Genomic DNA, 23877 nt, shown 5'->3' on the forward strand with positions numbered 1-23877 from the left:
CCATTTCTGCTCAATTACACTTACAGTCCTTTTAGAACTCTGGAAAGATTAAATTCACTGAATAAAAAAATTTTCAATTTTGTTGCTCAAATACAATAAAATTCTGATATATGATGTTAGGCAAATTAAATTATTAGACAAGTGATCTCCATTCACCTAACATTAATGTTGAGAGGTTAAAGTAAACTTGAATGAGGAGAGTTTCAATGATCCTAAAAATGGTAAATGATTGATTATTTGTATGTGAAATCTAAAGTATGTCCCTTATAAAATTATCTGTAAGTCAGAAAAATTTAAGCAGACAACTATTAAATATAATGTTAACAGGTACGCTGGGCAATAAATTCAGAGTTTTTAACTTACATCTGCTTAGTTTTTTATTGAGTATAAAGGCCCAGTTAATCAACTTATTAGATTGGTCAAGGCAAGACACGAACTATAACAGGATTTAAAAAGCAGTTGGTCGTTTAGTAGTTCTCTGGTAATCACACACGCACACACGCACACACACACAAATCGGTAGAGTACTCTGCATACAGGATTTCCCCTCATAATCTTGTATAATGCACTGACAAAAGTGTCACAAGCTACAGTATTCTGAAAACTATACAAATTGAACATGACCAAATTAGAGATGCCTGAAAAACTCTTATAAAGTATTTGAGAACTTCAGCTGTATTCGCAAAAAGATCAATTTTAAACTATAAAAAAAGAAAATTCATATAAAATCACAACAGATTTAACAGACATCTTTGAAAAAATCAAACTGTAACTCATTTTTCTACTTTTTTCAAATGTGACTAAGAAAAAAAAGTACAAGTAGTAATGTCCACATTTTTAAAAAAGCTATTAACTGAGTGGATTTGGGGAAGAAAAAAAAACAAAAAAACTATACAGTATTATTGCACTCCACGAATGTGCAGAATTCCGAAGTGTGCCAGCGCTGAAAAACTGTCTTGCATTGAGGTTTTCCAAGAGGTCCAACGCGCCTGCCAGGAAAGCATCTGGTCTGTACTAACAGCTTGCTGTCTTCAGTACAGGCCTTCATTATGTCAGCCACGCTGCTCTTGCAAAAATCCCTTAATGTCTGAAAGACACACACAACAAAAGAATGTTTGACTTCAAACTTCACTCTTGTAAAATCAACTCCTTGTTCAGAAAAGAACCAAGAACATCTCTGCTAAGCAAAAGTTAACTAACACTTCTTCATGTTCAAACACATTTGTTTATTAATTCTCTATCTTGAGCATGTTAAGACAATATTCTTGCATACTCTTAGGAACTAGTTATTTGAAGGTTCAGAGAGGATATGTATATAAACAGCCTAGTATAATATATCAATTCTGGCGATTAGTTCACAGTCAAAAAAATGATATTACAAACCCAATTATTAAGCCTCGGAGATAAATTCATTAATATAACCTTACTTCATTTTGGCAGGTCCAAACTCTCTTAGAAATTTTAATGAAGAAAACATCCATCTGTTAAATCCTAAGTTGGAAACTCAAGTGATAATATACGTAGTATCTAGTATCTTGCGGATTCATGATGAGAATTAACTGATATCTACACGTAGTTCTTATATTTTTAAACCACTTACAAAAGAGTTTTCAGTGCTGATAGGTGGGGCTATGATCGATGATGTGGGATTGAATCCATATGCACATTGAGCTTCATTTCATTGTCAAGAATTTGAACAAGCTGTTGCATGGATGGAAGGTGACCAGATTCCAGCTTAGACCACACAGGTACATCTATAAAAATAAATGATACCGGCCCCCCTAATTAAGTATGATTCTGTAATAAACATTCATTCCATAAATATTTAACGTCTGTATATACTGTGTTTCCCCGAAAATAAGACCTAGCCGGACAATCAGCTCTAATGCGTCTTTTGGAGCAAAAATTAATATAAGACCCAGTATATTATATTTTACGTTATACTATTATATTTTATTACATTATATAATATTATACCGGGTCTTACATTCCAGTAAAATAAGACCGGGTCTTATATTAATTTTTGCTCCAAAAGACGCATTAGAACTGATTGTCTGGCTAGATCTTATTTTCAGGGAAACAGCGTAGCTGGGAATACAAAAGTGAGCAAAAGAATTAAGCTTCTTGCTCTTACGGACTTTACATTCTAGTACGGTAAATACAAAAAGAACAATACAAATACTACAAAATCACAACTGTGTACTAAGAATTAAAACTAGTAGATGCTATGAGAGGGACATATGAGAGGCTGGAAAGGAGCCTTTAAACTTACTATTACTAAAAGTGAGAGAGCTGAAATATAGAAGCGTGGTACAAGGGAGGCTGGAGAGGGGGGCAGGGACTAGATCGGGGGTCAACAAATTGTAAAGGGCCAGATAGTAAGCATCTGCAGCTCGAAAATATATACAATCTGTCACCACTTCTCAACTCGCAAAGTAGCCGGAAAGCAGAAGAGGCAACACACACAGGAATGGCCGATTCCAATACAACTTTATTTACAGCACAGGCAGCAGGGGATATGGTCCACAAGGCCCTGTGTGTGGATCCCTGGGCTACGTCACACAGGGCCTTGGGCCATGCTAAATGTTCTGGTCTTTTTCTGGAGAACAAAGTAAAGACAGTGAATGAATCTGAGGCAGTGAAGCAACAAGATGAAATGTCATGTAAAAAAAAAATCAGTTTGTAGCAGATGTCAGCAAATTTTCTCTGTAAGAAGCCAGATAGTAAATATTTCAGGCTTTATGGAGCAAGAGGCAAAATCAAGGATATTATATAGATACTTACATAACTCGAGAATAAATTTCCAAAATTTTTTCATTGATGAAACTCAAAACTTTAGGTACAGACACTGGAATTTGAATTTCATATAAATTCCATGTGTCACAATTATATTCTTTTGATTTTATACCCATAAAAAAAATGTAAAAACTCTTGTTAGCTCATTGTTTGCCGACCTCTGGTTTAGAGAATGTATTAGAGGGTAAGAAGGTAATTGTGGCTTGGACAGGGTGGTGCCAGTGAAGATAAAGAGAAGTCGATTTTTGAGAAATGTAACAGGCGGTCCTGAGAAGACTTAGTAATCCATTAGGTATAGCGACTAAGGAAGAAAGGGATGTTATCCTAGGCTTCTGACATGGGCGACTGAGTAGAATGAAAACTGCCATGAAATGAATGAGAAATGCCAGGAAAGGAGCAAACTGAAGTATACAAGAACTGCAGCAAGCAGAGGTGGTCAACAGTTTGGGAACAGGAGTTAAGCACACAGAAGAGGGGTCTAGAGCTCTAGTGAGCTATACATTCAGGGGTCACCATAAAGACATTACTTTAAAGCCATGAGAGCAGATGAAGACCATGTTAAGAGATCATTTAGCATACTATGATAAACAGAAAAGCCTAATGCTCATTAAAAATCACTTAAAATTTATCACAGAATGGAAATATTCAGAACCCACCATTCAAAGTGATCTCAAATGCACCTGTCGACATACACTGGTTTTCAATCATGTTGCTCAAGAAGAAAACCATCATACATGCATAAACCTAAAAGAAAACATAATTAAGTACAACAAGTGAAGTCATTTTGAAATTAAAACATGGTAACTTAAGACAGTAACCTTTAAATAGTCTCATCTTTACTTGGTAACTACTCTTTTTTTAATCTACTTCAGAAGTTTCTATACAAACTATTAGTGCTATTCCATATTCAGATAACATACACAGAAAAAGGAAAATACATTAATTCACAGCTCTATACATGTTGAAGAACTTACATGTGATATTCATAATGTAGAGATGGAATTTCTAGAGATCTCTTAATAGCTTTAATATGTTAAACAAAAGAATGCCAACGTAAGAAAGGTTCATCTTACCATTTTTAAAATATAATTTATGAATTCACAAGAGACTACTGATGCAACAATCAGCAACTCCGTGTATTCAATATAACCTGTCCAGGTTCCAAACATACCATATGAAGTCAAAAATACTATCTGGTCTTCATCCCAGTTTCTGGCACAGAGCACCTAAAACCCTTGGAAGTTCCTAAGTGATGGGAGCCTAAAAGTTTGTGTTTTGATAAATTAATGATATGACTTTTGAACCTGACCTAAGGATAGGAGGCTGGTTGCCAGGAAAACCAATCATGTGATTAGAGAAAACTTTCAGTTTGGGGAAAGGACGGTTGAATTAGTTGCCAATGGCCAATGATTTAATCATCCAAGCCCTATGTGATAAAGTCTCCCTAAATATCCAAAAGGACAGGGACTGGAGAGCTTCCAGGTTGGTAAACATGCAAAGATGAAAGGAGATAGTGCCCCTGGAGAGGGCATGGAAGCTCCGCGTCTCTTCCCACATACCTTGCCCTAAGCATCTCTTCCACCTGGCTGTTTGAGTTATATCCTTTTACAATAAACTGGAAATCTGCTATACATTAAAATGTTTCTCTGAGTTTTGTGAACTGCTCTGGAAAATTAAACAAATGGGTTCATGGAGGAGGTTGTGAAAACCTCCAGTCTGAAGCCAGTTGGTCAGAAGCACAATTAACAGCCTGGACTTGCAACTGGAGTCTGAACGGGGAGGAGGGAGCCTTGCAGGACTGAACCCTGGAATCTGGAATCTGACGCTGTCTCTAGGAAGTCGGGCGTCAGAACCCAGCTGAACTCTCAGATGCTCTGCTGATGTCTAATCATTGTTTGTTGGTGGGAACCCTCCTCCACCCACACACAGGTTTAAATTGAGTCCAGGAACTCAAAAGACAAGAAAAAAAGTAGGTTAGGAAGCACTGGTAATAATAAATTACACTCATTCACCTTTTGAATGCAAATCTATACCCTCCCAAAAGAGACTGGAAGCTCCTTGATGGACAGAAAGATTTTAATTTAAAATCACCTGACTAACAGCAGGATGTAGTGAGGATGTCAATCCACAAGCTGTTTAAGAAAAATAAATCAAAACGCCCACAGCAAACGAGAAAGAGCTTTCCCTGCTCACCTCTCTCTTGAGCAAAGTGGGCACTGATTTCACAGAGGTTACCCTAGCACGTAAGTAAGTCTACTTTCACGGGAACAGTACACAAGGAAGTGTCATGTAAGCTAGTTTTCAATTACACGCCTCTCCTATAGTAGATCAACAATCCATATTTCTATAGAAGCAAAATGCACTAAAGGTATTTTGAAATCAATAGAATAAAAATAAAACATTACCGATATGTACTTAACTTCCAATTCTTAACCCTATACAAATTAACATTTCTTAATCACAGAGTAGACACACTTGAATTAGAGGTAGCCCCTGAGGAGGTTTATGTGTTAAGAAGCCTGGCCTGTCACTAGACAAACGGGGTGCCCTAAGAAAAGGAAGTACAGCTATGTGGGAGCGCGCCAAAGGCAGTCTCAGCCTGGAAATACAGGACAAGACCAGTGGACTCCAAAAGAGAAGCTTCTTGGAAGGCAATCTCATCCAAGACAGAAATAAAGATTAGTCCCATTTATCACAGCAGAAAGGCAGACCCTCCGGAAAAGATGACTTTAAGTAAAACAGATGAAAAAAAAACACCTAGAAAGAATGTATGCTGCAGCAGGACCCTACAAAAGAAAAAAGAAATAGCACAATATTCTTATATTTATATTGATTGTTTCAGGTAATTTGCTAAACAGATTCTCCATGAACATAAGAGTCAAGGGACAAATAATAAAAACAGAGTGAGAGAGAGAGAGAGTGTGTGTGTGTGTGTATTGATAAGAACAGTTCAGTGGAAATCCTGTTTTTAATGTGAATAAACCCATTAACTCCCATATCAGCTGGTATAAAAGAAAGGCCCACATTATGTTTATATCATGTTTTGCTAGGTACGTTTTAAGCCCATATAATCAAAATCAGGTATTAAATTATTTTGTGCCCAGGATCTACTAAAGTAACACCTCCCTATCTTCAAATAATAAAAAGGTAAGACTGAATCATTCTTACATAAATATGGAAACTAAGGCTAAGGGAGGCTAGGTGCATTGCCCAGAGATAAAAAGTGGTTTAAGTTGAAAAAAAAATACGTAAACAGGTGAATCAGCAACAAGTACTTAAAAAGAAAAAATTATTAAAATATATTCATTGACACCTAAAAACTTACAGCTATGAAAGCTATTAAATTACATACCTTATTTTCTTGGCCCCACTGCCAGATGCTAGGAGCTTGCATGCCAAAGAAAGCAAAAGGATCCTTGCCAACAATTATTAAGCCTATTAATACTAGTTTGAAGACTGACAGGAAAGATGCTATGTGTCTATTAAAAAAAAACAAAAGAAACAAATTCATCAGAAGCCACAATTTCTTGTTTACTTTAGAATTTCATAACTCAAGTGTATGTGTATAGACAATTTCCAGACATCAAATCTAAAAGTTATTAATCATAACTAGTGAAAAAGATAGTAACTAGTTTATTGCAGTTTTAAAACAAAAAAATGTTTTATATATTTTAAATCAATCAAAAATTAACTTATAAGATTATATAGCATTGGCCTTTAAAAAATATTATTGTAACAGTACAAAATTTTATACCATTGACTGACCATAAAAATTTGGGAGTTCCTGGTCTATTTCCACAATAAAAATTACGTAAGAAAACACATTTTCAGAAGGGTTGTTATCTAGAAAAAGATCCTCCTCTTTACTTTCTTACAGAAAAATTCTTCTGAATTTGCTTTTATGAAAGTGTTGTCTGTATATTATTACAACTAGCTAAGAAGTTATAATAATCAACAAAAGTTAACTGACCAATTCACAAAAGTTCACCAAGTCAAATTATTTTCCTTTTAAGTTACTGAAATTTACTCACCTATATATTGGTTGAGGGAGGTAATTCTCTCCTTCAATGCGGATGTCTGGGTACCGCTGGCTAATAACCCGCATGTACTCCTCAAACACCCGCCTATAACCTCAGGAAACACTGCAGAAAAACAAAAGTGCTTCCGGTAAGCGGTTTATAATATGCCTAGACTTATTCTGCAGTTAGACAAAGCCTAAAAATTATTACCAAGATTAAAAGTGTATCTCAAGAATAGCCACAAGTTAATACAATTGATGCTGAATGATGGGTATATAGAGGATTTGTTTTCCCCCTACAAATTTCACATATTTAAGCTACCTCACCCGTAAGTAAATCCTCCCATTAGAATATTAAACTTTATAGATTTGGGTTTTTGTTGGACAGCAGCAAATACCGTATTTTGCTGAGTATAATGTGCTCCCATGTATAATGCACACCCACGTTTTGGGCCCAAACTTTCAGAGAAAAAAATGTTTCATTTCAATTTTTTAAAGCAAATTTTTATTTGTTTACATTTAGGTACTTGCTTTTTATATTATAAAGAAATTCTAGCATTTATTTTTTAACATAGTATGGTACAAGAAATTTTATGTAACAAATAATTACAAAACACAAGAACAGACACAAGGTACAAGAAATTTTATGTACCGTAACAAATTTACGATATTTACACATCACAGAAGGCCAAGAACTCTTCGTCATTACAAGTTTGTCGTAAGTTCTATAAAACCGATTATCATATTCCAGGGTATTATTTTGCATATGGATTTCGTTATTGATTTCTCAAGTTATACTTTAACTCATAAGCATAAATAAAATAATTTAAAACATGTATATAAATATGGAATTAGTACTACCCATGTATAATGTGCATCCTTATTTTTCCCTCACAAATTTGGGCAAAAAAGTGTGCATTATACAAAGTAGGGTATACGTGAAATCTAAAAAGGCTGAACTCAGACACAGAGAGTACATTGGTGGTGGCCAGGGACTGGGGTAGGGGAAGTGGGATAATGCTGGTCAAAGGATACAAACTTCTAGTTTTAAAATGAATAAATTCTGGGAATCTAATGTACAGCGTGGTGGCTTGTTAACAATACTGTAATGTATACCTGAAAGTTGCTAAAAGAATAGATCTTAAATGTTCTCACCACAGAGAAGGTAATTATATGAGGTGATGGCTATGTAAACTAATCTTACTGTTGTAATCATTTCACAATACACACGTATTATCAAATCACTGCCTTAAATATATACACTTTCTATTTGTCAATCCTACTTCAATAAAACTGGGAGGGAGGAAGGAAGTGGTACTACCATATCAATGGAGCAGCCTATACATTCAGGTAAGATTGCCAAGCACTTAAATACATTAAGTTCTAAGTTAAGGAACACATAAATATAAAGCAGTGAAGGTACCACTTGGTAGAGAGAAGGCAGAATCAGTAATTAAGTTAGAGTGACACTGGAGGTGCCAGCTTTGGAATTACACTGTCATCAAGGAAAAAAACACCAGCCATCAACTGAAGGGAACAGAATCAAGTTTATATCCAACAGGGTGAAACAGTCCAAATATTTGTAGATCTAATTTAAGAAAACTCACTTTAAAAAAAAGAGAGAGAAATTCACCAGTCTTTCTTTACAATTAATACCTCTGCTACATCTAAAATAAAAATTTCACAAAAGATCACATCCCTAAAAAGTAGGAAATTTTCTCAAAGGGACACAAATCTCTTTAACTAAATACTTAAAAGAATTTATAAATCTCTAGATACTTTATCTTTACATAACATTCATCTTACCCAATATTTTATTAATACTGTTGTTAGATTCATCAAGTATGAACAGTTTGCCACAACTGCTTTTTCTATAAGAAATGTTTAATGATGCTTTTGCTTTGAAGATATAAAAATAATCTAGATTACCTATATACCTACTTACCCTGAAACCAACAAATGTCAACCAGATTTCAATGCCCAAATTTGCACTGGTGTTTACAATGGAGCTGATTATCTAAAATGAAAGTCTCTTTTAATGCAACATTTTGAGAACTAGAGACCTAATTAACTGAGTTGAAACTTTTTTTATAGATGAAGGGAAACATGAAACCCAGAGAGATCAAGTGACTTTTCCATGGTTATATATCCATGTATTATTTAGTAATTCACTCAAATATTTATTGAATGCCTACTATGCATCAAGCATAGGCGGCAGGTACGCAGTGGTAAGTGACATGACAGATCCGGTCCCTGCCCTTCGTCAGGGCTGAGCCTAGAACACAGACTTTATGATATGAGATCCTAGGCCCCTCCCACTAAACCTCTATAGAACAGTTAGAGCACGCCAGGAAATAAGCTCTCTCTGCCCACAAAGCCACAATCAGTACTCATCTAGTTGGCCTCCTGGTGGCAGAGATCTCTAAGGATCTCCCTCTAGGAGATCTAAGCCTGTGGGCCCCCAGAAGTCCCTTATATGAGCTGTAGGAGTTCCAACCCTTCACCAAGGGAAGTCCAAAAGGTCCAGCTGGAGAGGTGTGTCTCTGTGCAGGCAATACTCTTGGTCAGATTCCTCAGTCACCCATTTTTCTGTACTCAAAAGCCTAACTCTATCCTCCGTTCTTCCAGTCCCAAGCCTTCAGTTTAGTCTCAGATCTTTGCACCAAACTCCAAAAAGAATCAGCCCATAATCTTGAAATCCAAAAAAGACTTTAAAACTGTACCTTCCTTATTTCTGAAAAATGAAAGTTTATAAGACACACAACATAGACAAGTTTATTTCTATGTAAGTAAACTTTCCTCTTTATATTTGCCTCCAGACTTGTGAGGAAAACCAAAAAACTTTTTTCCTATAGAATTGTTTTCCCCAAAACATTTTTTCTGTGTTGAAACAGCAATCACACTACTGACAGAAAATAAAACATACCTAGTGTTTATCAGTGTGCAACATGTTAAATTAAAGGCATACACGGTAAGGAGCCAGTAATCATTCCACCCCTACCACTACACCCAGCTCTTTCAACTGACTCCATTCTTGCTGGGTAAGAATGTAAGTAAAACTATCATTTCCAGTATACTTCCAACAAATAAATATCTGAACATGCTAAAAATGTGTTGCTGCAGCTGCCTGTTCCTTCTGCTCCTAAACCAAAGGTCCTTAAGAAGTAAATTTCAACTCTGAAAAGAAATCTTAAGTCCTAACCACTTTGCAAATCTCTTTCTAGTAATACAGAAATATCTTACTTATAGAGTCAACTTTTGCAACTGCTCAATTTAAAATATTTTCACATAATAGTTTTCTAAAAAAGAACTTGCATATAAATTAGATGACCTGTGTGTAAGAAATAGAAAGGAAATTTAGGAAGTACAGGAAAATCCCTTGTCCATGCTATTTCAAATAGATTCTGTGCTTTTTAAAATCCAACGTGTTTTCAGTTTCCTGATTCACGGTGCCAGCCTTCCCATGTTTCCCTTTCCTATACTACATCTGCACCTAACTGTAGTCAAATGCTTACTGACATCAAACCTGAGCCTGTCACAACCCCCGACCTCTCACATTAAAAATAAAAAGCAAAACCTCAGATATTTACTATCATGAAATAAAGACTTCTAATTTCTAATTTTAGTATCTCTTAAAGTTATCTTCCCCCTTTATTTATAATAAGCACCCGTCTCCAACTGCCCTATCACCACATTTAGGATTAGATCCTGTTACACAGTGAGAGCCAATCCTCGGCTATAGCTGATGTTCCAGAAATGCAAATCTGTCACAGGAAGGCCCAAGTTCCCTGTCTGAAAATGAAGAGCTGGGATTTTAAAGAGTGACTATCTCCACACAGGTGAACATCTAACACCTGGGCTGTTGGGGGCAGAGAAGAGTGATGATGCTTCAAAAGGATGAAGAAGAAGAAATAAGTCAATCTTCAGAGAGGACAGAAAAATGAGGTACATTTTACTGAGAAAGTACAGATATGAACCAGACGAAGAGTGAATGAAGTCTTCTCATACTTTCCAGTTTTCTATTTCAGCCGGTCTTGAGGCCCTGCTGCATCCCCGCCTTTGGGTTCTAGATTATTCACTTGGTAATTTAAAAACGCATTTCTAAATGTGCTGTTCAAACCAGTTCAAATAAGTTTGTTACTTGCATCCCAAGAATTTCAACTAATATTCCCCCACGCGGGACGGAAATTCCGGTGGCTCAAGTGGTTGGAGCACCGTGCTCCTAATGCTGAGGTCGCCGGTTCGATTCCCACATGGGCCAGTGAGCTGCGCCCTCTACAGCTAAGATTGTGAACAACAGCTCTCCTTGGAGCTGGGCTGCCGTGAGCAGCTGGAGGTTGGCCATGAGTTGGCGTGAGCTTCCCTGGGCTGCCATGAGCGGCCGGCAGCCGGCGAGAGCTGCCCTGAGCTACTGTGAGCAGCCGACCAAGGACTGGCGACCGGCTGATAGCTGCGGGGAGCGCAAAGCTCTTAATACCAGCATGGACTAGGGAGCTGTGTCCTACACAACTAGACTGAGAAACAACGGCTTGAACTGCACTGGAGAGGGAGGAAGGAGAAAGGGGGAGGAAAAAAAAATTCCCCCACACTGTACCAAAAAAATCAGAAGATATTTTGTTAAAACTGTGGTTTCTAGCTGTCTACGACACTGATCAGTCCAACAGCTCACTGATCATTGAAAACTGCATTTTTAGATGTAATCTTGATTTCTCCCTGGTCTCTTCAGTAGATGTAGTATTAGACATTTGTCTGTTCCATCACCTGTTCAAAGTGTTTTAAGCAATGAATTCTGAGCAAGGTGCTCTATAAACCACACAAGAAACAATCTATTAAGGGAGTAAGAAACTACTATAATCTGATAAATTCTTTCTATAAAAATTACAAACAGGAGTGCTCGCACACTTTGGATGAAGACAGAATGTGGACCAGAACCTGCTCCTATTTAAAAGCTGCAAAAACAGCACTAAAGAAGTATCAGCTTGTCAGGTTAAGAACTGTATCACATGAAATCAAGTGGTTTTCCCTCTGGTTGTCTCCCTCTTGGAGCACTAGTTAGTGGCCGCCGAAACACATCCGCAAAATATGCCTACAGTGGCTTCTAAGATACCTGGCTTCCTTATTACATTTATCCCAAAGATCTGACACACCTAAAATTCAAGTCATGATCTGTTTTTATTCTCTTTATTCTTTTTTTTAAATATTTTATTGGGCAAGGGGAACAGGACTTTATTGGGGAACACTGTGTACTTCCAGGACTTTTTTCCAAGTCAAGTTGTTGTCCTTTCAGTCTTAGTTGTGGAGGGCGCAGCTCAGTTCCAGGTCCACTTGCCGTTGTTAGTTGCAGGGGGCGCAGCCCACCATCCCTTCTGGGAGTCGAGGGATTGAACTGGCAACCTTGTGGTTGAGAGCCCACTGGCCCATGTGGAAATCAAACCAGCAGTCTTCGGAGTTAGGAGCACGAAGCTCTAACCGCCTGAGCCACCGGGCCGGCCCTATTCTCTTTATTCTTACAGGAATCTTCTAGTTTCCCTAATACCTTTGGCATAACATTTCAGGAAATATTTTGCTGCAGACTATTTCACCAAAATTTATAAATTGCTTATTTTCCTCAGCTTTTTCTGGAGAAGGAATTTTATCTCTTTATTCTGGAAAGCACTTTTTTTATTAACAGATTTATAAGCCAGTCAATAAAGATGACTTGATAAATGTATTCAATAAATCATGACTTATTACATTTTACAGGAATTCTTTGTCTCAAAATATTTCATACAGAACTTCATGCTTTTATTCTTTTCAGTATTTTTAAAAATTGAGGTATAATTCACACACCCTCAGTACATTTTTATAAGGTGTTCGAGAGACTGATAAAAGATAAAACATATTGTGTTCTTTGCTAATTCATTGGCCAAACTTAGAGGGGTCTCCTGGCTGCTTTGTTAATTGTTTTCCTGTCTCATACTTCTACCTGTTGGCTGTAGACTGATTTCACACATTAGAATAAACTCAGTAAAAAAGGCAGGAATCTTAGAAACCACCAACAGCGTAAGTAGTGAGGGTGTGTTGGGAAATCGCGCAGCAGGAAGAGGACTGATGGGCAGTAGCATAATGAATTCTGGGAGCTCAGCCCCACCAGTAGAAAGGCATGGAGGCCAGGCCAAGGTCACTGCTGGCAGCGTATGTTCAAAACTGAGGTATTACATGTATCGCATTCTATGCGTAACAGCTACCACACTGCAGCAGAGGCCAAGCAGGGAAAACCCTGCCAGAAAGGAACAGCCCCTAGAGCTCTCAATCTGTACTCGTTAGGAATTTTAAATAGGTTATCTCAGGGCCACCACAGTGAAATACAACAGGTTGTACTCATTTTTCAATAAATACTGACTGATGAAACGTAGTGGTCTAGGCTCTAGAGAGAAAGCAGCGAGCCACAGAGAGAAAAGCCTATGCCTTCCTGGCACTGGCAAAGTGCTAATGAAACGAGGAGCGAACTGGTAACAGTCTAATGGAGAGAATACAGTTCATCAATTGATAGTATCTTAAGCTGTTTCTCTTGTCTTGCTTTAGAGAAACAGGGAGGAGAAACCAAAAAATAAAACACTGGAGGGACTACAGAAAAAATGTCACAAATAGAAAGAGCAGAAACAGCAAACAGAAGATTAACAAACAAAAAATTACAGGTCCTCTGAATAGCACCATTAATAGACAGATTTCACAGATACATCAGTTTTTTTCTCTACAGAAAATACCCTCTGACAGCCCACAGAACATTTACATCAACTGACCATCTATAGTTAGGTCACGAGAAAGCCCCATAAGTAGAAACTGCAAATGTCACACTCTGATTACAGTGCAATAAGCTAGAAAGTTTTAAAAACCTAACCCACTTTAAGATCTTCTAGTATTAACAAATTTAACTATGTCAAAATTTAAAATGTGATGGCCTATGACAATCATTTCACCTCTATGGATTTACTTTATGGAAATAATTGGACAAGTACATAAGATATATGAGGATATTCACGTTAGCAAAATAATTATGTGAAAAATTAGGACCAACCTAAATGTTAAATAAAGATTTACTTGTTAAATAAATTAAAAAATATAGACCTCATGGAATACTATGCCTGCTGATGCAGAATTGTATTTACTGACAAAAGAGATAAGTGATGGAGGGGAAGCAAATTTCAAAAAAAAGCATACAACTATGAACTCATGTTTATAAAATTACGTAATATAGTATGTGTCCTTGTAAAGAATCAGCTTGAAAGAGGTTCTTCAAAATGTTAATGAGTTACAAGATTTTTCACTGTCTTCCGTAGACTTTACTATTTTTACAACAAATATGTATTACTTTCATAGCCAGAAAGCTATTTTCATTTTTTTCAAAGCTGAAAGTCAAAGAGTAAAGTTTCATAGATTTACTGACATACTCATCACAGCATTAGAGACAATAAAAACAAGTTACAATAATGAGCAATTGACAAATGGTAGTATGTACACTGTGCTGTGTTTTTAACTGATTACCTGACCCCAACTTTCCTCATTTCTGGTCCCCTCCCCTCCTCTACTCTGCGTAAGGCTTCATTTGCATATGCTCTTCCATTAGCTGGTAAATCTCTTTCTCTCTCTCTCTCTATTTCCTGGTGGCGTTCCCCACACCTTTCAAGGTTTCATTTCCTCCTCTGCAAAGCCTTCCAGCTACCCCTGGATAGATGATCTTATTTTCCTCTGGATTTTTCAAGCCCTGTTATGCCCTCCTTTAGAACACTCAGAACAGAGTGTTTTACGTATGTCTGTCCCTCCCAGCAGACAACTGGTTTTCAAATGTTACTGTTTAAAACAAATTCCTATCTTTCTGAAAACTAGACATGGGAAAAAGGACATAAAAAACGAGGACTGAAAGCAGTTCTTGCTAAAACCTATGTGGCAAGGTGTCTTTCTCACAGACTCCAGGCTACACTCAGGGTAAGGCATGTGACAGCATGATTTCCATTTTTGGAAAGCTGGGAAAATGACTATTAGAGGAACCTGAGGGCTCCAACAGTACTCTTAAGTGACAAAAATAGAAATGAAACACATGCATGCTTTCACTGTTTTTCTTTAAGTTCCTAACAGTACAAAATAGAATCAAATATTAGAGGTTACTGGAATGCAACCAACATCCTAATTTTATAGATGAACAAGCTGAGACCTAAGAGATTAAATAATTTCCTGAAAGTCATTCAAAAGGTAAGAGGCAGATGGAATAAGAACCTGGAACTCCAAACTGCCAGTCCAGTAAATGTGCAGTTTCCCATTAACTATCCTAATTCAAAATTTATGAGGTTATCTTGGTATTTCTAAATGATGTATTCAATTTGATTTCTACCACTTACCTTAATGGCAAACTGTAAGGAAAGAATGTTTCTATTTTCTGTAACAGGAGATAAAACCTTTAAAACCATTCCTCTTTTACATACATCTAAAAGCTTTGAACTAAAGTACTTCGCTCATTATTAAATAGAAACAACTATTATGTGCACAGTATTCAGTTACACACTGCAGTGATTTGTTGTTTAAAATGGTAAAAACCAAAAAACAAAATGATTCAATTCCATGTAAACATGGAACTTGAACAATCTAACATAGTAGATATAGTAGCCACCTTTTTATCTGTTCCCTATTAACACTCTACTATTACTCTACTATCTGGATCAACTTCTTACTGCTCCTTTAATTCACTGATTCCAAGTACGTTTTTCCCTACTTAGCATCTATTTAAAAAATCAGGATTTATCATATAATCATGAGTGTATCAGTTTAAATGGCAGTAGTTTTTTCCTTCTGAGTGGTATATAAAATAATGGTGTAGTTTACAAACTATCATATCTTAGGTTTAGTGTAACACAGTAACTATTATTTAAGTTTTTAGTTTCAGTTACTGTGGCTATTTTGGGGAAATGAAAATTTCTTTGTAGGATTTCCCCCTGGCTACTATGTTTCAGATTTAAAAATTCAGGATTTCTCTCTTTCTCTTTCACCAAAATTATAAAAAAACAAAATCTGTCTCCTTTGTTTATCATGCAAGTGAATGGCACAGCATTGCTCCTGAACTCAAAAGTCATCTTTGACACTTCTCTTCCCCCAAATATGTAATCCATCACCTAGAACTAAATTTATCTTCTAAAGGTCTCTCAAACTTGCCTTTACTCTCTACCTTCTGCTATCACCTTTCTGGTCCAAGCTCCATCATCTCTTACCTGGGCAACTCCAACAGTCGCCCTAAATGGTTTCCCTACATCTATTCTTTGTCCCATGTAATTAATGTCTTTTTCACAGTGAGTCTAGCTGATTTCTCTTTAACATGGCCTGCCAGACCCTCAAGGGTCCATTTCACCTTTTCTTTGGTCAGTAGCTTTGACCTCCTTAAGAAATTACATTCTCTCCCACTTACAAGACCATTGAACATGTTATTCCCATTGCTGGAAAGCTCTCTCTAAATAAATCTTATCCTTTAAATATCAGTTCAAAGTTCATTTCTTCATGAACTATGACTAAGCCTCTCTCATGCTGTATAACTTTCCTTCACAGCATGTGACACAGTTGTAACTCTGTTTGTGGTGTCCATGATGAATGACTGCCTTCTGCTCTTACCTGTCCTGTGACATCTATGAGAACACTGAGTTGAATTCCCAACACCAAGTTAAGTGCCTTCACAGAGTAGATGCTCAAATATTTGTCGAATATGCAACTATTTAGTCTACAGTAACTGACATGATCTCTGCAACTCACAATTGCTCAGATTTCTTTAATCCAGCATTTTATTATCTTGACCAGTATCAATATCCAAGTCAGTTTCAGGTCTTTATTATCTTGCCTCTATACCGTGAAAGCAAAGGCCGATCTGATATAAATTTGAATAAAACTGTTCTTATAGTAGTTGCTTCATTTACCTCTTAAAACTCCATTTACAGTTTGTTTGTCCTAAAACTGTAGCAGTGGATTCTTAAATTAACAAAAATTGAAAAATTCTACTATATTCTGCTTATGTTTTGAAATCTTAACTTTTTAATCTACTATTCTTTGTAAATCAATGTTCATATGTCACATGTTCAATTATTAACAGTAAAGAGTTGTAGCCAGTAACCTCTTTAAACAACAAAAACTAACTAAATGCTGTACATCTCATTACATGTCACTAGGTTGGTGCAAAAGTAATTGCAGTTTTTGCAATTATTTTTAACTGTTTAAACCGCAATTACTTTTGCACCAACCTAGTAAGTCACACGTATAGGGAAAATAAAACATGCATACAAACATCATGCCAAACAGTACCTGTCAGAATACATTTACACATAAAAATCACGAGAAAGGAAAATGTGACAAGGGAACTTTTAAGTTCTGATTAGAGAACTTCCTTTTTTTATGTTCAATGTTTAAACATCCAAATAAGATAATTTTTTCCTGAAAACAAAATCAATGTCATCATACTTACCCAATTCTATTGCTCAATTGACATAATTAACCAAACACTCAGGTACGTAAAGTAATATTGTGCAAATTTTGTAGCAGTCATATCTGTCTTGTTCACATGGTATCGTTAGTCCCTGGCACAAGCAAGTACTGAATGAATGTTTATTGAAAAAATACATGAACATAGAAAAGTTTGTTTTAAGCTATTTTGGATGCTTGATCTTTCTCCCTTCAATTCCACTTGTGTGTCGTGTTGCTATTTTCTTCTATCAGCCAGTACAAAAGTAGTACAATAAACAGATGATATATGGAGCTAAAGTTTAAGAAACAGTACTCATAATAAATGTAAAATAATAAGGGACAAAAGCAATTGAAAGGAAGGTAAAAATAGTTCTTTCCTTTGTATGCAATTAATGAAAAATTTCATCTTACAGTACTCAGATTCCATGTGAAATTAAAAGAATTTTCACATATTTATCTTAAACTGTCTTAGCTTTCTTTCCTTTCTCAAACAAACTTGCAAATGAATGTCCAAGAGATTCTACCAAAACCAGGAACCCAATATTCACCTTACTATGCAGATTAATCTCTAGGGAGAAAAGTAACAAACAACAGGCTAAATTTACCTGTATTCAGTAACACATTAATAAAGTTATTTCTCATCTACAGATTTAAAAAAGAAAAAATTGTATGTAAGATGCTCAGTGATGGCAAAAGAAAACTCTTATTAGACTTTTAGAACAAGTTTATACTTAAATCAAAAAAAGAAACAAAACCTAAGTATCAAAAGTTCAGTGAAGTACTTAAGACTTTTTAAAAAGTTTAATTGGAAGGAATGAAGCTCTTCCCAACATTTGTTCTACACATTTTGAAAACTTTGTTACGAATATCCTTAGTGGAATGTATACTAGCTACTGTGACAAGTATCTCAATAAAAGCACCTATAAAAGATCGATATTTTATGAAAAGCACAAGTGAAACCAAGGGAAATAGAAAAACTATATAAAGTGGAAGCTGCAGTTTTTTTTTTTTTTTTTTTTAACTACTTATAGGCAAGAGTATCCCATTTAAACCTTAACAATATTACAATATTTATGGGTTGGTAAAATGACTGCCAGTTTCTAATTTTAAAAAAAATTATGGGAAAAAAATCGGAATGGTCAAGCTGTAACTCCCACTTGCAGTATTATATAAAAGATGATGCATGCCAGGCACACAGTAAACAGCACAGAAGCTTTTTTTTTAATCAAGGAAAATCGCAAGGTTTTTAGTTTTCACTCCGAACATAAAGTCTCACCGTAGTATTTTCTGACTTAAGGGTCACTTACTAATTTTTCTTTTTTTAAAGATTTGCTTCGTCTTTAAAGATTAAGCAAAAAGCTAGTTGGGTAAGTAGGAAATTAAACTTTAGTACCATTATGTTAATACATGAAGTTAAGAAAGCTGATTTTAAATGCATTATGGCCAACAGCAATATTCCAAAGTATCAGGATTCAAGATTTACTAATCTGACCATCCTATCTTGAAAAAAGCCGTCACATCTTTTGCGATACAGGATTCTAATTTCTGCAATTTTACAATTTTGGTGGTTTTTTCTTTATCTAAGACTTTCAAACCTTCCCCAACGCCACTTGCCTTACTACATGTATTACTGCTTTGCTTCTAATACTTAACCAGGTAACAACAAAAAAATCACTTAAAGTACATTATCGAAATCTTCCTCTCTCTCTCTTTCTCTGAATGCACAAGATCTGAAAGGGAGAAAGAGATGCCAAGGCAGGCAACTCCTGGGAAGCGGATGTAGAGGGAAGGAGAGAGAAGATCCACTTGTCCGGGCGCGAACGGTTGTCAGAAGAACAACGTACTCCTTTTTCAAAGACTTTCGAAAATGCAAACTGAGACTCACCCTCCGCAGACCTCTCCACGCCCGCCGGCTGTCAGAAGCCCCATTCCCTCATTCCACAGTCCCCTCCAACCACCCGAATTAATCTTCACCTAACCGGGCAGCGAGACCGCCCGGCACAACCCCGGCCAGGAGGAGAGGAAGCGTGAACTGGGTGCAAACGCTGGGAGCTCCGCCGCCGCCGCTGCGCCGACTCCTGCCCACCTCCGCAGGCAGCCGGGGAGCCATGGCGTGACACGGCCGACCGCTCCTCCGTACTGACGAGTGTCCCCAGGTCCTCGCCTTTCAGTATTTAACCTTCTCGTGCCCTCCTCCCCCATTCCCACCATTCTCAAAAACAAGAAGTGAGCGGTTGTGTTTGGAGGAAAACAAGGCGGCCTGGCAGTGCCGGGAAAGGGCCCCGGGAAAGGCAGGCTGCGGAAGGCTGCTGGCGCCGTTCTTCCGGGCCAAGGAAGGTTCAGCCCGCTAGGCCGTGAAGCCTGGGCCTCGCGTAGCGAGAGGCTCCGAGCGGAGGCGCGGCGCACGACTCACCAAATCTGGAACTTGAGCAGCGGCCCCGTGGCGTACTGCATCTTTAATCTCTTGCTAGGCACGCCACCCAGGTTGGTCGAGGCATCGCTCCGGACCACCGCCGACGCCGCCACCAGGAGCAGCAGCAAAAGCCTCATCTTAACCCACCCAGCGCTTGAGCCGCTCTCACTGACACTGCAGCCCGCCCAAGGCCGAGCCCGAGCCCGAGCTGCTGCCCACCGCGCAGGCGCGATCCGCCAAGGTCGGGGAGGGGGGCAGGGACGCCGCGCGCAGCCCCGCGCCTGCGCATGCTCCGCGAGGGAGCGTGACCCGTTTGCACGGTCCTGACCCACCATCTTGGTTGTGTGCGGGGACTGGGCGGGAGTGAGATAAGCAGAGAAGGGAAGCAGCAGTTGAGGGGATGTCAGAGCAGCCTGTTAATCATAGCTCCGGCACACCTGGGTTCTACGTAGACTTTCATTAATTCAGACATGTATCTGCCTGAGACTTAGGAGCACCTATTGAGCAGCCTTGATTCAGTGTGGGAGATAAAGGAGAAAGCTCCCGCCCTCGTAACAGTAATGCATAACTCTTCAGGGGTGCCTTGTTATGACCTTTTACTTGACCTTATAATATTACTTTGTCGTAAAATGGTTTTTTTTAAAAGACCTTTGGAAAATCTCAATCATATTCAAGAACAATAATTACTAATTAATCATGGTTGTGTACGGCTCTAACCACTTTTCCCCCCAGGGAAGCAAGTATCAGACACCATTATTTCATCTATAGCTATCTAAGCATGTATTTCTAAAAAATAACTATTCTTTACAAACAAAAACAAAATCCTGACCATAGTACCATTAATCCCCCCTTAAAAAAAAGTTATTGCTTAATATCTAATATCCAATCAGTGTTCAAATTTCTCCTGTTTTAATAAATATTTATTTTTCTATTTTTCATTTATTCAAATCAGGACCAAAATAAAATGAATATATTGCCATTAGTTGATAGGTCTTTTGGTCCTGTCAAAGCCTTTAACACCAAGAATACACCTGGAATTGAATAAGTTTCTTTTAGTATTCATTGCAGCAAAGGGGAACACACACCCGAGGAACTAAGGGGAGTCTCAGTACCAGGGTGTTCAAAAGACTATTATACTATCTGGACTTTGCATGATTTGGGGAAGAGGGTTGGTGGTGGCAATGAAAAAGTTGATCATACCTTTAAAATAAAGTCTCAGTGTTAATAAATATAGGTCATTCTGGATCATTTAACCCAGATACTGCAATCACTAACTAGATCAGGTAGGAGTAGGAGAAACAGCTGAACATTCAGTCAGAAACAGTTAACTCTCACTGCTCCTATTCAGCACTGTGCTGAATTGTACAATTAATTGTGCACTGTTCCTAGCAAGTTTGGTAAGATAAGAAAAATAATAAAACATGTAAGGACTGCAAAGAATGACACAAAACTGCCATTGTTTGCAAATATTAGTTGCATAGAAAACCAAAGAGTACAAACTTTGAGTACAGTAAGATTGCTAGATACAAGCTCAATTTACAAAAATCAATAGTTATCTTTCATCAATAATGAGAAAATGTAATTTTAAAGAGGTATTCCTTAATATTTCCTAGAATAAACCCTTTATATATAAATGCACACAAAAGGTGTCAAATATATATATAAACCCTTTATATATATAAATGCATACAAAAGGTGCCCAAAAGGTGCCAAAAGTATATATATATTTACATACATACATATGTATTTATATATTTACATACATATATGTATATACATATATATGTGTATATATCTATGTATATATACATATATGTATATACATATATGTATATATGTGTGTGTGTGTGTGTGTATATATATATATATATATATATATATATATATATATATATACTTTTCTACTCACTTTTCAAGGCCAATTCACTGTTTCTTCAGTGAAGTCTTGCCGCCCTGCACTGTGCCCCTGAAGCACTCAGCACTGAATTCCCTATTTAGTCATCAAATTTCTTCGTAATCAGTTATTACTATCTCAGTCTCCTCTGCTCTTAGCTGAGCTTGGTAAGGACAGAGATTGTCATTCATCCCTGTAGCTCAGGTGACCATGGAGTTCTTGCAATAATAATAATGAGAATACAGCGAGAATAAAGTGAGAATAATATTGGATACTATTCATCAAGTGCCTACTATGTACAAGGTGCTGATAGGCCTTTATGTATTTTGTTTTAGTTTATTAATTTCTGACACAGACCAAATGTTTGAATGTATGCATGTCATGGACGGGTAAGATTTTAATCAGTGAAGAAAGGAGAGAACACAAGCAAAGGCCAGGAGAGGGGTTGCTACATGACTGCTGTTCCGGAAGAGTGGTTCCTCTAGCAGAAGAATGGGAAACCAGATTGGGAATGTAGGTGGGGCAGATTGTGGAAGGCCTTCAATACCAGCCTAAGCAGTTTGAATTTTTTTTTCCTATAGAAAATGGGAGCCATAGAAGATTGATGGCATTATCAAAGCACTGTTTTAGTAAAACTGAGGTAGTAAGTGTGTGCATAAAGATTGAAGTAAAGTGTCTGAAGGTAGGGAATCATATATAACAAGGAGACCATTGGTGATCCTTTTTGGCCTTACCACATCCTGCATTCTTGTGTGGGGAGCGGGACCAGAGACCCTGCCTGACACCCTGCATGACAGTGATCTAGAGAGTGAATATTATGGGCTGAATGTTTGCCACCCCCCACCCCCCAATTTATATATTGAAGCTGTCAATGTAAGAACCAAACCTATACAGAATTTTTATAAGAGTTTATTTGAGCTAAACTAATGACATGTGCCAGGGAGCAAGATTTCAAATGCTCAGGGGAATAACAGTTTTGCAGTTTCTTTTAAGCAAGGCGGGGACTGGGTTACAGGATAGTTAAGAAAGATTATTTGTTCCCTTTAGGGTGGTGAAATCTTAGAAGGTGTCATATTAGCCTCTCTTGTCTCTTCCTTCTATCAAGCAGCCTCCTGTAATAAATTTGGGACATCTCAGAATTTTCTTCTTGTCAAGCCAAAAGAACCTAGAAGGGTAGATAAAACGTTTTCCTCCCCCACAAGCTCATGTAAACACATAGTGAGATGGTGGCCATCTGCTAGCCCAGAAGTGGGTCCTCATGAGAACCAAGTTGGTCAGCACCTTGTTCTTGTACTTCCCAGGCTCTAGAACTGTGAGAAATAAATGTCTGTTGTTTAAGTCACAATGTCTATAGTTATTTTGTTATAACCGCCTGAGCTAAGACAGTGAAGGTTCAGTAATCATGTCTCTAGCTCAGGTGTTCTTCTCATTTAATTAATCTAGGATGGGACCTGGGCGTCCATATATTGAAGTTTCCTCAGGTAATTCCACTTTGCAGCCAAGTCTAGTACACTAGACTTGAAATCTCTTAGGGTACAGACTGATGTCCTGTTTTCAAATTCCCAGAGAACTCAGCAAATTACTGAAAACATGGAAGTTACTTGACCTTTTATTGCAATGAATGGCAATGGGGTAATTGGTAAGTGGTAAAAGAAGATAATTTGGTCAATATGTTAAACTTCAGCTTTGACTGCATAGTCAAGTAAACTCATGCTGAAGATAACTGGCAATGTGGGAGTAGAAAGATACATAGAATGCACACATATGTATTTGGGAATCATGTAAGTGCATGTGGTAGCTAAAATAAAGAACATCCATGTATAGTGTCAATGTATGAAATGTCCAAACCTGTAGAGAATTTTTATAGCATTTATTTAAGCCAAATTGATGATATACGTGGTCTGACAATTAATTTCACGAACTCTTCCTAGAAAAAGTGCTACACACCTCATTGCTGAATATCACTACGGTCATCTTTGAAGTACTCCCTTTGGGAAGCTATGCAGTGACACCAGCATCTAGCCCACCCTTCAAAGCAACTTTGGAACTCTTTTTCTGGAATGGCCATCAGAGCTGTCATCGTATTACCCTTGGTGTCCTGAATGTCATCTGAATATTTTCCTTTCAAAATTTCCTTTATCTTCGGGTAAAGATAGAAATTTGGGGGCCAGATCAGGCGAGTAGGAGGCAGGGAGTTCCAAGTTATTTGTTTATGGGCTAAAAACTCCCTCACAAACAGTGCCATGTGAGCTGGTGCATTGTCATGATGCAAGAGCCATGAAT

The 23877-nt window shown here is 37.5% G+C and overlaps 1 protein-coding gene across 1 annotated transcript; it reads right to left on the minus strand.

Annotated features, from left to right (window-relative positions):
* Window positions 1-351: 351 nt before the first annotated feature.
* On the minus strand, window positions 352-19923 carry SELENOT (selenoprotein T). Its single transcript, XM_019748911.2, has 6 exons — window positions 19701-19923; window positions 6828-6938; window positions 6149-6275; window positions 3453-3540; window positions 1601-1754; window positions 352-1087 (listed from the first exon to the last, which is right to left on the minus strand). The coding sequence occupies exons 1-5, from the start codon at window positions 19835-19837 to the stop codon at window positions 1630-1632; spliced, it is 588 nt and encodes a 195-aa protein (XP_019604470.1). The 5' UTR covers window positions 19838-19923; the 3' UTR covers window positions 352-1087; window positions 1601-1629.
* Window positions 19924-23877: the final 3954 nt, after the last annotated feature.

This window comes from Rhinolophus sinicus, linkage group LG01 (assembly GCF_036562045.2).
Source record: "Rhinolophus sinicus isolate RSC01 linkage group LG01, ASM3656204v1, whole genome shotgun sequence".
Classification (NCBI taxonomy): Eukaryota; Metazoa; Chordata; class Mammalia; order Chiroptera; family Rhinolophidae; genus Rhinolophus; species Rhinolophus sinicus.